The sequence below is a fragment of the Orcinus orca genome, chromosome 1 (genome assembly GCF_937001465.1).
Source record: "Orcinus orca chromosome 1, mOrcOrc1.1, whole genome shotgun sequence".
NCBI classification, from domain to species: Eukaryota; Metazoa; Chordata; class Mammalia; order Artiodactyla; family Delphinidae; genus Orcinus; species Orcinus orca.
Genome location: NC_064559.1, coordinates 169,892,378 through 169,907,444, shown reverse-complemented (window position 1 = coordinate 169,907,444; position 15,067 = coordinate 169,892,378). Strand labels below are relative to the sequence as shown.

The 15,067-nt window shown below is 42.1% G+C and overlaps 1 protein-coding gene across 2 annotated transcripts in view; it reads right to left on the bottom strand.

The window, feature by feature from the left end:
* The window catches only part of LOC101276098 (calreticulin-like), a 29,933-nt gene extending 22,985 nt beyond the window's left edge, over window positions 1-6,948 (bottom strand). Inside the window, exons 1-2 of one of the 2 annotated variants that reach the window (XM_049700166.1) lie at window positions 5,838-6,948; window positions 2,125-5,606 (exon numbers count right to left, since the gene is read on the bottom strand). In XM_049700166.1, coding sequence (XP_049556123.1) covers window positions 2,125-2,314 — 190 coding nt within the window. In that variant the 5' untranslated portion in view covers window positions 2,315-5,606; window positions 5,838-6,948. Of the gene's footprint in view, window positions 1-2,124; window positions 5,759-5,837 lie in introns of those variants that run through there. The other variant, XM_049700174.1, reaches the window with a different exon arrangement.
* Between the last annotated feature and the right edge of the window lie 8,119 nt (window positions 6,949-15,067).

Here is a 15,067-nt window from a genome sequence, read left to right as displayed (position 1 = left end):
CTTCTCACTGTGGTGGCTTCTCTTGTTGCAGACCATGGGTTCTAGGCACATGGGCTTCAGTAGTTGTGGCACATGGGCTCAGTAGTGTGGCTCGCTGGCTCTAGAGCGCAGGCTCAGTAGTTGTGGCACACGGGCTTAGTTGCTCTGAGGCATGTGGGATCTTCCCAGACAGGGGCTCAGACCTGTGTCCCCTGCATTGGCCGGTGGATTCTTAACCACCGTGCCACCAGGAAGGTCTCACCAAGAATAGGTTTTAACCTAGTTTTTCTACCTAATTTCCCATGCTATTGCTCTCTGACTATCCTAAATATGTTCCTGCATGCACCACACACACACACACACACACACACACACACACACCACTCAGTGTGCTCTAGCTACACTGGTCTCATCGTTTTCCTACTTGCATTTGAATTTCGTGTCTCTGAGCTTTTGTACACACAGTTTCCTATGCCCAAATTACATTTCCTCTCTCTCCTTTTCTGCTTACTAAAATCTAACTCATTCTTCAAAGAATAATTAATACCTTCTCCAAAATGCCCCCAGGTGGACATGTCATCTTTTGTGATCTCATAACTCCTCATCAATACCTTTTTAAAAATATGTCTTCATTCTGCCTTTTAAAAAATGATTCATGTGCCTGTGCCCACACCAAGCAGAAGGCAAAAGGGTAGAGTAGAAAAAGCCCAGGCTTTACAGCCAGACAGACTGGGTTCAAAATCTGACTTCCGACTTGCTCATCTTGGGCAAATTTCTTGCCTTTGTTTTCTCATCTGTAAAATGGAGATGATAATAGCCCAAACTTGTTGGGTTGTTTGAGCATCAGGTAAATAATATTCATTTGAAAGGGAAAAAAAATCACATTTAAAAAAACCTATTTCCAATTTCCCTACTACAACTACCATGTACATTACAGATATAAGCGCCTTGTGAGAAGTGTAGATTCTGAAAAAAATAGAGATGGGCAGACTCCTGTTTTAGACCCCCATAGTGCTTTATTGGTCTATCTAAGAAAGGGATTGAAAAATAAGAAAGAGGGCTTCCCTGGTGGCGCAGTGGTTGAGGGTCCCCCTGCCGATGCAGGGGACACGGGTTCGTGCCCTGGTTTGGGAGGATCCCACATGCCGTGGAGCGGCTGGGCCCGTGGGCGTCTGGAGCCTGTGCTCCGCAGCGGGAGAGGCCACAACAGTGAGAGGCCCGTGTATCGCAAAAAAAAAAAAAGAAAAATAAGAAAGAGATTGAAAGATAAGAAAAAGAGTTGAGGGAGAAGGGATTCAGACAGAAAAAGGATGAAGAGGAGGATTTTGGCGAGGGCAAGAGAGAGATCTGGAGCTCCCTGGGAAAAGAAAAAATATCTAGAGAGAATTTTAAGGAAATGTTCGTTTATGATGCGTAGTTTAACCCTTTCCTCTGAATTTGCAAAAACCTTCAGTAAAATCCACATTCTTCACCAATGATTTGGGAGTTGGATTAGTTGCCGTTGTTTCTTGTTTTTTTAAATATCAACCACATTGAAACTGAGCTAAGTAAGAGCTGGACTGCCCCAAGGAGGGCCAGTATACTGAGGTTACAGATGCAACACTGGATGCACTACAGATGTTGGATAAAGGTGATTTCCCTAACCTTCTGTGCCTTTTTCTCCCTGAGGGCAGGAACCTCCTTCAGAGCACAAAGCCTTATTGTAATAGGTACATTTGAGGGTATCTACACAGTTTCTGATCCCTTTCTTTTTCTCTTAGAAATGAAAAGTGTCTCTCTGTACTGTAGCCTTGTTAATACCATGTGACTCTTCACCTCTATATTAACATTTAGGTTTAGAGTTGCTTTTCTCAGGTCTTCTAAGAGTCTTACCACAGAGGGAGGTGGAGCTATCACATTAGAAATTTCCTGTTCCAAAGAATATGAAAAAGAATGTGTATGTTAGTATGTGTATGTGTGTATAAAAACTATATATATAACTGGATCATTTTGCTGTACAACAGAAATTAACACATGGTAAATCAACTATACTTCAATACAATAAATTTTTTAAAAAATAAATTTCCATCTGAGCCTTTTCTACAACTACAGTGGCTCTCATTAAGACCTCACAGGGCTGACAGCGACTGCTATCAGAGAGCTTACCAAACATGATGTAATACTCGGATTCTGAATGCATATCCTCCTGGTTCAGGGTGTCAGGAAAGAGTTTCATGAACCCACCACCGCAATGGATGCCTTGCTTGTGTTTTACTGAAAACTGAACCACCAAGGTCTCGTTCTCATTGCTGAATGGCTTCTTGAACCTGGTGGAGAGGGGCATAAAACTTGGCATCTTTACTGGTCTGGAGACCTGAGAGCAGAGAGCACAGAATCTCTAGATTTAAATACCCTAAGAGCAGTCAGAGAAACCTAGCACTTGGTCTCACCAATCTCTGCTACATTCTTACCTACTGCATGCCGTCCTGGTGACGTCCTGGATGCTTTACACACATAATCTTATTCAAGCCTCAGAGCAACCCTGCAAAATTTGTACTATCTTCACTTTTACAAATTAGGAGTCTGAGTCACGGGGAGGTGAAGTGACCTGCTTAGGGCCACAAGGCTGGTAAGGAGCTAAACTGGGATATTTTTTTTAATGCACCCACTTTATTTTTTTTAAATATTTATTTATTTATTCATATATTTGGCTGTACCGGGTCTTTGTCATGGCACAGGGGATCTTCGTTTCCTCATGTAAGATCTTCATTGCAGCACAAGGGATCTTAAGTTGTGGCATGTGTGATCTTTTAGTTGTGGCAGGCGAACTCTTAGTTGCAGCATGTGGGATCTAGTTCCCTGACTAGGTATCGAACCAGGGCCCCTGCATTGGGACCGCAGAATCTTAGCCACTGGACCACCAGGGAAGTCCCCTAAACTGGGATTTTTATGACATGTTTGACTGATTCTTTCTTTCCCTTATACCATACTGTCTCTGATTTTCAAGAGATACTTAAATACTATTCTGAAGCTTTACAAAACAAGCTCTGTTTCTATTAAGACCCCATGGGTGGCCAGAATCAGGCTCTGTCGTGCAAAACTGCTGTGGTAGGAAGAGGCCCAGCACAGACTCTTAGAATAAGTAATAATTGTTGCTAACATTTGTTGAACACTTCCTCTTTACCAGGCAATATGTTTCATTCATGTGTATTACTACTCTTAATCCTCATAACAACCCTATGAGGTGGGCCCTACTAATATCTCCACTTTATCATGAAATCATTGAGGCTATTTCACTTGTCCAGAATCACACAACCAGTCTATCTAATTCCAGAGCCCCCCAACCCGAGACTTTATCTCCTCGTCCAGAGAATATCAGAGCTGTAAGGGGTCTTAAAGCCTTTCTAGTCTAACTACATTACTTTACAGGTGACAAAACCAAGACCCAGAGAGGGAAAGTTACTTATCTAAGATCATATAGTCACAAGTGACAGACACACAAGCCAAATGTCCAGACTTCCAGGCTAGTGCTCTTTTCATTATTTTAAGCTGCTGCCCAGCTTTCTGGTTATGACTCTGTCACTTTAATTCTCTGAGTCTTAGCTTCCTCATCAGCAAAATGTGGATAATTAATCATACCCCAGAGGGTTCCCGTGAAAGTTAAATGGGTAAGAGATGTGAGCAGCACTTTGTAAACTGTCAATATAAAATGCAAGGGACTATCATTATTCATGCTTGGTTAGGGTCCTTCCTTCATGATCCCACAGCTCTTTGTAATTCGTTGGGTCACATTATGTTGCAATTAAGTTTATTTCAGTCTCTTTGAATAATTTTTAAGCTCCTGAAGAGCAGGGGCATCTTTAATATAAAGATCTAAGGGGAATTCCCTGGCAGTCCAGTGGTTAGGACTCTGTGCATTTACTGCCAAGGGCTTGGGTTCGATCCCTGGTCAGGGAACTAAGATCCCACAAGCCACGTGGCATGGCGGAAAAAAAAAAAAAAGATCTGGCATAGAGGAAATGCTCAATAAATATGCGTTAAGTTGCTCAGAAGGATCACAGGTGCTGATTCAGATGTCTCTTGAGCATTTATTGCACACCAGGCTCTGTGCTTTAAGCACTTTCATGTCTAATATTACATTAGGAGCTGTCTATATTTTAAAGAGCATGCTTATTTCCCCAAAGACCTCAAGGGAGGCTAGAATAGCCAGAGAAGACTTCATGGAGGGAGGAGTGGGCACAAAGGAAAGAGCACTGAACCCACAGGTAGAAAACCAAGTCTTGAATTTCCACTCTACCAAACTTAGCTGTGTAACCATGTGATTTCCCCACACACACACGGACGCCCCGGAGCCTCGTTTGTACCCAGAACCCTTTTAGAAAACCAGGAGGTACCTAATGAACCTGAGTAGGATGAGATGTGGGGAGCAACAACCAAGAAATCAGATTGAGAGTAGAGGACTTCCCTGGTGGCGCAGTGGTTAAGAATCCGCCTGCCAATGCAGGGGACACGGGTTCAAGCCCTGGTCTGGGAAGATCCCACATGCCGCGAAGCAACTAAGCCCATGTGCCACAACTACTGAGCCTGTGCTCTAGAGCCTGCGAGCCACAACTACTGAGCCCATGTGCCACAACTAGTGAAGCCCGTGCGCCTAGGACCAGCGGTCGGCAACAAAAGAAGCCACCACAATGAGAAGCCCGAGCACCGCAAGGAAGAGTAGCCCCCGCTCACCGCAACTAGAGAAAGCCCGTGGGCAGCAACGAAGACCCAGTGCAGCCAATAATTAATTAATTAATTTTAAAAACAAACAAACAAACTGAGAGTAGGTGGGCCGCTGTGCAGACTGAGCCCTCAGAAGAGTCATTCAGACAGCCTCCAGTACTCTTCTCCTCGGGAAACAATTTTCCAGAGTGGATTTAAATGAGACTTTAAATGTTCAAGCCAATTCGTAATTCTCCTCTTTACTAAACATGAAAATGAGATTCATAACAGTAGCCAGGAGAAAGAAGATGGGAAATCACTCCAGAGGACAATCAATGGATTCTATTTATAGGACAGAAGCTTCCTCAGACAAAAAACCATTGCCTAGAGCTCCTCCTTCCCTCCTAATAATTATTTGGCTCTTACAGCAGCCCTGTCTAATGAACATGGCAAATGATGACTATTATCTCCATCTAATATCAAGGCTAAGAGAAATGAAAAGTCTTGCCTAAATTATGCAGCCAGCAAGTCATAGTTCTAGGTCTATCTGCTCAGTTCTCTATTGTAGCAGGCAGCTCCAGGGGAGAGCAGTATTTGGGGGTTACATAGTGCTTTCCCCTGTTTCGAGTGCAGAGTGTTAAATTCAAAAAATCCTAGGGTTGGGGAAAGCAGTATGGTCCGGGGTAATGAACACAGTCCTGGAGTCAGACCTAGAATCAGGTCTCAGCCCCACCTCTTGCCAGCTGTGAATATAGACTTGGGCAAATTATTCAACTTCTCTGAGGCCCCCTGAAAAATTGGGAACATAATAGTAACCATCTCATGAAGTTATTAGGAAGATTAACGGGGATAATGTGTCTAAGAACTTTTAAATACCTGTTACTCAACAAATACATTATTATTTCTGTGGAGACTTCATTCTTCACATTCTACTACTTCTTTTTATTCTAAGAAAGAGAAGTGAACTGGTAATCACAAATAAAAACAGTTGTATAAAAGTCAGAACTTTCCCAGTAAATTAGTATGTTCTTTTTTTTTTTGACATCTTTATTGGAGTATAATTGCTTTACAATGGTGTGTTAGTTTCTGCTGTATAACAAAGTGAATCAGCTATACGTATACATATATCCCCATATCTCCTCCCTCTTGCAAGTATGTTCTTAAATTGTAGTAATTACCTTTACCCTATGCTTTGTCTCTGTAAAATTTTCCTGCAGTGAGCTGAAATTTGCCATAATCCAGCTTATGTTTAGATTCAACCCATCTTTTTTCCATCCATCTATGGAGTTAAGAAGAAAAGCAACATATAAAAATGGTTTGTGTTTTTTTAAAGACAATGAAATACAGCCAAGGCTGATCAAGTCTTATGGGAACAGTAACGGGATATCAAAAGGTAACTCTGAACTACTATATAGCACAGGGAACTATACTCAATACTTTCCAATAACCTATAAAGGAAAAGAATTTGAAAAAATATATATGTAGGTACAACTGAATCATTGTGCTGTACGCCTGAGACTAACACGACATTGTAAATCAACTATACTTCAATAAAATAAAATTAAAAGTAAAATAAAATATATTACTCCAGTATTCCTGAAATCCCCCTCACTATCTGATGCCTGAACCCCACCATTTATGCACTACCACATGATTAGTGTTCCATTAATGCTCTAACCCACCCTCCCCTATGAAAGTGAAATCCTGAAAACCACTACAGGAATGTTTGTTTGAAAGGCATGAGACACTCTCATAAAAGTTGATGGAAAATACGGTTGGGGGCCTGAGCCCTTATACATATTTATGTTTAGTAAAATAAAATAATAAAATTAGCTTACCAGGTAAAGAGATTAGCAATATCATTTTATACTTCTTGAATTAGTAATGATGATATTGAACAATCAATTTCCATTTACCCTTTTTTATTGCTTAAACTTTTTAGGCTCTCCTCTGCAGTTTCAAGGAGAGGGTGATAAATTTGTTTTGCTTTGGCATAGATGGCATATAGACAAAGAGGCATTCTTTTTGGGACCTGGCACTCCATCCAAACATTCAGTGCCTCTCTGATTTTATGCCTCAGAGTTGCTGACTCCCACTTCCTGGACCCACCACAGTCCCAGAGTCATGGGGCAATTTGGCAGCTTGAGATGGAAGAGGCCTTGAGGGTAGCCTTTATTTTGTCTCCTCCCTGCAGCTGAATTTCTCTTTCTCAAATCCGACTACCCAATATCTAGGGTTATTGCCTTAGCTCTGCCCATGAAAACCCCATATCAACATACCTCTAATAACGCCACCCTGAGTTGGCTCTGTTGACTCCTATTACTCAAGTCTAACAACGAATGACCTCCCTTCCTGAGGCCCAGGGGCTTGCTTTCTCTTGTCTTCTTCCCCTGTCACTCCCAAGATCTTCGTGTTACACAGGCCAGAACGTCTCAGTGACGACCTCACCCATCACTCCTGAGGGAGGGGCCCCAGGAGATTCTTCCTGCCTCAAGTCGCTGTGGCTTGAATGAAATGGATCCTGCTTCCCTGACCATAGTTGACGCAATGAAGGGTAAGAATTGATGTCAAAGTCGAAAGATTTGTTATTATGTGTTAGACCCTTGTGTGGCTCCCTGAAAATTTCCCCTCATTTACTCCCATGGATAACGCTTTAAGATAGATATTATTAGTTCCATTTTGCATCTAGTAAGTGGTTCACCTGAGATTTGAACCCAAATCTGTTTGATTTCAAATACTGCCTCTTCTCTGGAAGGAGAGGGGGATTCAGGGAAAAGTGTTATGAAGAGAAAAAGCTTGTGTAATCATAATAATAGCTACTGCTTAGCAACTACATGTCAGGCATTGTGCAGAGGACCTTACATGCATTATCTCATTGTAGTCCAAAAATAGCTCTGTGACAAATGTCCTATTTTTTCCCGCATTCAAAAGATGAGGAGAGTGGAACTCTGAAACTTGTCCAAGAACAAAGTTTGTAAGTTAGATGAGTAAAGCAGGCTTGGACCCAGGGCTCTGCAACATCAAAATCCGTGCTCTTGATCCCTATACTATACGGCTTCCCATGAAGTCATGTGTGTGAAAAGTCCTTTATAACCTAAAGAGTGTACAGCAAATGTAAGAATCAACCATAGTACTTTACAGTTTGTAATTAATAAAGTTATTTGTGTATAGTTTGAGTAATGTCTGTCTTCCCCACCAGACTGAGAAGTTTCATAACTATTTTACTAACCCTTGTGTCCCAGTTTCTAGCACAGAGTAAATCACCAAAACATTTGCTGAATGACTGAATGGATGCATGGTCATGCCTTTTGCCTATGCCATAGATTCTCAGCCTTACAAATGGATTGACTCATTTATTAATCCACTTGACAAATGTTAATTGAGCCTGGCATGCATGTTGAAACAGTTTACAGCTTTCACCTTGAACTTTATGGTAGAAGAGGTTAGAACAGAACTCAGAACTTCTTATCACTAATCATTTTTTCTGGGTGAACAGTACTGATGCTAATCTAACTTGCCACAGTTTAAGATGTCCTCAAATAAGGAGCCTTTCTTGTTAGGAGAATAATGTCACCTGGTTAATAAAGTTCCATTTTAATGTTTTATACTTTTCCTCTTAACATCATAACATCTTAACATCATAAAAGGCTCAAGCCAGAACGACCCTTCGTGGTCACTAACCTGACCTCCTTGTATTGTGTATAGAGAAAATGAAGCAAAGAGAAGGAAGCAACTTGCTCATGGACACAGTTGCCAGTTACAGAGCTGAGACTAGAGCTCAGTTCTACTGTACTCTGGTCCTGGGCTCATTACTCCTTCATTCAACAAATATTTCTTGAGTATTCATTTTATGCCAGGCACCAGGGGCACAGACTTGAATCTGACCATGTCCCTCCAGGGACCTACGAGCTTCAGGGAGCTCAGAGTCTGAAAAGACAGACAAGTAAACAATTACAATACAGTGTGGTAAGGGGAGTGATAGAGGGACACACAGGACAGTGAAATTCAGAAAAGCACTGACTGCCCTCCAGAGTCAGGGTAGATTTCAGAGAAGGCATGCCTGAAGAACTGAAAAAGGAGAAAAGGTAGGAGTGGGTGTTCCAAACAGAATGCCTTGCATGTGGAAAGGCCCTGAGGCATGAAACAGCATGGTGTTTCAAGGGAAATGCAAGCAGTACTGTATGGTTTTGCAGGGCAGAGGGGCCAGATCAAGGAGAGCTCTTATTAATTGAGAGCAAGAGAGCAGTGTATTTACCAAGATTGGATGCTACCACCTTTTTTTCCTTGTTAAATCTTTCCTTCAAACTGTTCAAATATCTGTATGTCCCCAGAGATCCATCCAACAAAAAATAACAGGTGTTTGGGTGTTCCCACATCTAGCCGATAAATACACATAATCACAGCCACATCTGTAAAGATGCAGAACCAAGGAGGCCAACTAACAATGATTCTTCTGTCAAATGAACTCATTTCCAAAATGTACCTCCCAGGATGCCTGGCTTGTGGTGTAGTGCAAATCAGAAGACTGGGCTAGGGCCTCATCTCTTCCACTAGCTTCAGCAGGATCTTTAGCCTCTCTGAGACTCAGTTTATTCATCTATAGAAAGGTTTTACCTACCTCATCGTTTCTGGGAGAATTAAATGAAACAGCATGCAACACATGTGTCAGGCACATCGTAAGTGCTCAATAAGTACTACTTGAAGCCGAATCTGTATATGTGCATATGTAGACAAAGATACATAATATCAAAGGTAAAGAGAGAAATATTTGTAGCCTTGAAGGTAAAAGTTGTGCCTTCCCCAGCACCTAGTCCTGAGCCCGGAACAGAATATGTCCTTTAGAAAATGCTTGCATAATTAGATAAAAATACATATTTGCCACATTTATTCAACATCATCAGATTATATTTTGCAAAGGAGAATTTTCTAGATAAACTAAAGCTTACCTCTTCAGGTACCAACATTTTGTCTACCATTTTCAATGGAAAAGTTTTGTAGACATTATAGAAGACCCTGACCCATTATGTAGAGAATCCTAAACAAAATTTTAAGTTTCTTGAAGACTCAAGCTCTGTACTAGGCTGTAATGTACAGCAGAAGTGTGAGTTTGTTTTGAAATTTTTCTGTCTCCGATGTTCCCGTTCAGCTGTGAGCACTCACTTCTCCCTGAGGTCAGTGTGTTTGCCTCTAGCAATCTACCCAGCTCTTGTGAAACCGGTGGACCCACGTCCCACTTACCTGCTTGCCAACTTACCTGTTCACTTCCTTTCCTTTCTTTCTGTCTACCAGTCTAACTGCATGTCTGCCACATAGACCATAGTCACTCAGATATTTATCAACTAGTAAGAAGCCTTATGGGGTGGTGAATAGCACTGGATAATAATCCTGGGTCAATCACTTTTCTGAATCTGTGTTCTCATCTGTAAATAAGGATTATATTTAAACTCTTTAAGGAAAGGAACACTGTGCACATAGTAGGTACTCAATAAAAGTTTGTTGAATGATAGATTGGCATGAGGACCAAATAAATTAAGATAATAGTAATAATTATTATTAATTAATATCAGGATGATGATTAATAATAACTATTAAAATTATTTTTTTTGCTGTCATTGAATGGGCACTGTAGTGGGCCCTCCGTTCATTTTGTAAGCTGTCATTTCTAATCAACTATACCCTAAGAAGCAGATAGCCAAGTTTGCTAAGAAAGTGAACATTAAACAAGAGGCCATATGTTTGAACTATGATAGAATTAAAGTCCTTCACTTACATTTTTGCAGAGAACCTATACTGTGCCAGTGTGAGTGCTAGATGCCAGGGTACAAACAAGACATAATCCCTCAAAGAGCTCAGGGTCTAAACAGAGAGACAGACAAATAAATCATCTGCTTTTCTTATTTTTCTTGGATTTTCAAAGTAAATAATTTATTGTAGAAGATGTAGAAAGCCCAGAGGAAGCAAATATGCAGTAAAAATATCCATCATCTACCTCCCAAGATGACCATTGTCAACATTTTGCTATATTTCCCTCCAGCCTTTTTTTTTTCTTTTCTGTATGTTAACAACGGCTCCTGCTCTCACCTCCACATCCCTGCAGCCTCTGGAGAGATCCTTGCCATCAGTTTGTACTTGAGACCTGGAAAGGCCAGCTGGATCAGGCCTCTTGGGTTTGGGCATCTGTCCAGGGTGATTCTTCCTCAGGCCCAGCATGTCCAAGTATCCACAATCCACAGATGGTCCCAATAGCTTATCAGTCATAAGCCTGAGCAGCAGGCTGTTCCCCAGCCCTGCTGGGCTGTCCTCAGCAAGTCTGAGCCAGCTGGGCACAGAGGTCCTTTGTCTCAGAATGTCTCTTCAGCCAAGTTTTCATGGTCAAGTCTGAGAACTGACAGAATTAACATTCACACACACGCGTGCGCGCGCACACACACACACACACCCCTTGTGACTTCTGCATCATTCAGTCCCTCATCTGAATTCCGGTTTCTTTCTGTCTGATTTTGTACTTTGACAATGGCCTTTGCTGTTACCATTAGCTCTCCCCCTCACACCTGTTTATGTCACTAATTCAATGATTCTCCAATTCAATCAACGACAATTCCTGCATATTTTAATGTGCCCTTTTTTTAATGCGAAGTCTGAGATTCCAAAAGCTCATGTTGTCCATGAGGCCACTGGTATGATTACCTGCTGGTCACCTGACACTTGGCAGCTTGCATAAGTGGCCAGTGCATCCTTTATGGAGGTAAGAGACCTGGGTTCAACAAACATCTCTGCCGCTGACTCACTGCGTGACTTTGGGAAAACCACCTCTCCCCTCTAGGTCTCAGTTTTCCCATCTGTACAATGAGAGGGTTGAATTCTAAAAACCCTCTAGTTGCCAAGTTGCAATGTGGCCTGGAATAGTCTGAGAAAACAGCAGAAAGAAAGGAGCCTGACTCAAGCTCTGCCACAAACCCATAAATGGTCCTGCCATGTCATATCCTCTCTCTGGACCTCAGTTTTCCCATCTGTAAATGGGGAGAAGGAGGCCATTTGGAGCTAGATGAGCATTCAGAGCCCTTTCAGTTCTGACATTCAAAGAATCTAAGCTTTACCTTTCTTGGGGTTGCTAGGCACTACTTAAAATGTGAGCTAGAGGGCTTCCCTGGTGGCGCAGTTGTTGAGAGTCCGCCTGCCGATGCAGGGGACATGGGTTTGTGCTCCGGTCCAGGAAGATCCCACATGCCGTGGAGCGGCTGGGCCCGTGAGCCATGGCCGCTGAGCCTGCGCGTCCGGAGCCTGTGCTCCGCAGCAGGAGAGGCCGCAGCAGTGAGGGGCCCGCGTACCGAAAAAAAAAAAAAAAAAGTGAGCTAGAAGGCCTTCAAGTACCAGATTCATGGGAGGCAGTGGGGTGGGGAGAAGGAGTAATGTGAGAAAAATCAGCTTTGATATCACACAGTCCTGGGTTCAAATCCTGACTTTGCCATTTAAGAGCTGTGTGACCTCAGACAAATTACGCAGTGTTTCTGAGCTTCAGTTATACTGTTTGTAGACTGGAAAAATAATTACTTTACAGAGTGGAGGTGAGAACTGGAGTGTGTAAAGCATCATGCCTAGTGAGTAAAACTATGCTTAATAAAGGTTACCTAAGGCATCAAATACAGTTTAGCTGTAAAAGCTAGAGTTCAAAAGGAGGAAATTCAGTTCCAGAAAGAAATGGAAAGAACAGTTCTCTTCATTTTTAATAGTTTTTAATTAAAAGAGTAACACAGGTTCATTGTAGAAAATAAAGTAAAAAAAAAAAGTCATCTGAAATTCCATTATTTACCATTTACATTTTGGTATATCTTCATCTATTCCTTTCCTCTATGCACAAATATATTTTACATAGTGACAATATATGCCTTATATGTAGTTTTGTACCTCTTACAACTAAGCTTAGATCATAAACACTTCCCCATGACATTAAGAACTTGCCAAACGTTATATGGCTGTATCATACTTCACTTCATTGGGCCCCTGCTGATGGATATTTAGGTTTGTCTCTGAATGTTTCCAATTATTAATAACATACCCCATCTCCAGTGACCTTCCATCCATTCCAGTTTAGCCATCTGCCCCTGCATTCACACCTTGGACCTTATTGTGACCAGAAACTGCTCCACCTCTGAAATCTCAAACCCAAACTCCCCGCTCCATGATTGTGGCTTTCTATCCTCCAAACTCTCACGCTCTGTTACTCAAAGTACACCTGTTCTTTGATCTCCTCCATTTTTTTCCAGTCAACTGTCTCCTTCCTATCTAATTCTCACAGTCCTTCCTTCTTCCCTCCCTCCCTCCATCCTTCTTTCCACAGAATTTTATGAGCATTTTCTATGAGCCGGGCACTGTACCAAGTGCAGGGGTTGTAAAGTTGATAGAGATGTGGATCCATCACCTTGCTCACTCCTCTCGACCATTTGCCTTTCTGCTCACTCCTCCCCTGCCCATTTGCCTTTCTGCAAAAGCCCCACTGTGTCATCCAAATCTTCCACCTTCACTTTCCCTTTGCATCCCAAATTACCTACTTGAGCCCTACATGACTTCCTCTCTCAGCCGGGATTCTCCAAAACATAGCCCACAGCCGTCCAGTTCATTTCCCAGGCAGCCTTCCATCCCCACCACTCTGGGTCGTGAAATGGTCTCTTAACTGCAAAATGCAATGAATGCTTTCCAGTTTGCCTATTTGACCTCCAAACCACTTTTGACACTAGCTGTGTAAACTTGGGAGGGTCACTCAACCTCTTTGAACCTCAGTTTCCTCATCAGTGAAAGTTCTGACTCACTGCATTTGGTTTCCTGGGTCCCTGACAACCAGGAAGTGTTTGCCTTGGCTAGTAGGAGTATTCTGATCTCTCGAAAGAGTCATTTCCCAGTGCAATTCATTCATTCATTCAAAAATAATTGAGTATCTGCTATGTGCTTGTTCTGCGGGCTACAGATACAGCAATGAACACAACAGAGAAGCACTGTGTTCTCAGGAAGTGAATCTAATAGCGAGGAGAAAAAGAAAGACAATGAATAAACATGTAAACAAGAAATGCATCAACAGTGAAAAGTATTCTGAAAAATTAAGCATGCAAATGTTCATGAGGGAACTTTCAGGGGTGATGGAAATGTTCTATATATTACTTGTGGTGGTGGTCACACAGGTGTTTATATTTTTCAAAATTCAGTGAATGATACACTTCAAATGGGTGCATTTTATGTATATACATTATATCTCAAAAAGGTTGATTTAAAAAAATTAAATCATACAAAGGGATAGATATGTATATGGGGGGATAATTTTTGATAGAGTGAACAAGAAAAGCCCCTCCGACATTTAAGGAGACATTTAAGCAGAAACCGGAATGATGAGAAGGAGTAAACCACGTGAAGATCTGAGAGAATATTCCAGGCAGAAATCACAGCAAGTGCAAAGGCCTTGAGATGGGACTGAGCCTGGAGTGTCTGAGAAACAGCAAGAAAGAACAGCCACTGCGGCTAGAATGTAATGAAGAAGCAGGAGATAAGATTGGAGAGACAGGCAGGGATCAGATCACAGAGGTTCTTGTAGGTCATGGTGAGAAGCCTGGATGTTATTTTAAATCTAATAGAAAGACAGTGGTGGGGGCTTCCCTGGTGGCGCAGTGGTTGAGAGTCTGCCTGCCAATGCAGGGGACACGGGTTCGTGCCCCGGTCCGGGAAGATCTCACATGCCGCGGAGCGGCTAGGCCCGTGAGCCATGGCTGCTGAGCCTGCACGTCCGGAGCCCGTGTTCCGCAACAGGAGAGGCCACAACAGTGAGAGGCCCGCCCGCGTACCACAAAAAAAAAAAACAAAAAAAAACAACGGGAAAGACAGTGGTGGTTTTTAAGTTCCAGAATGCTACAATCTGATTTATATTTCAAAAGGAGCATTCTGAAATTTAGATGAGAAGAGACTATGGAGTAGCCGGAACAGAAGCATAGAGGACACTCGAATTCCTGCAATAGTCCAGATGAGTGGTGATAATAACTTGGACTAGCATGGACAGCAATATGAGAGGTAAAAAAAAAAAAAATACCATATTCAGAATATAATTTGAGGGTAGAGTCAATTGGACTTGTTGCTAGATTCGATGAGGGGAAAATAAATAAAAAAGGAATCAAAGATGACTCTTAAGGCTTTTGACCTAAACGACCAGGTGAATGGTTGGGGCACTTACTAAGATGGAGGAAACCATGGGAAGAGCAAGTCTGGAGGAGGACACAAGAGTTTGCTTTAGACATGTTAAGTCTGAGATGCTCATGAATTTATGCACATCTGGTTTGTATACCAGCCTCATATGAGTTTGGAAGAACAAGCCAACATCTAAACCTTCCCAGGTCTGAGTACCCTAACAGTATTTGGTTTCCGGGTCTTC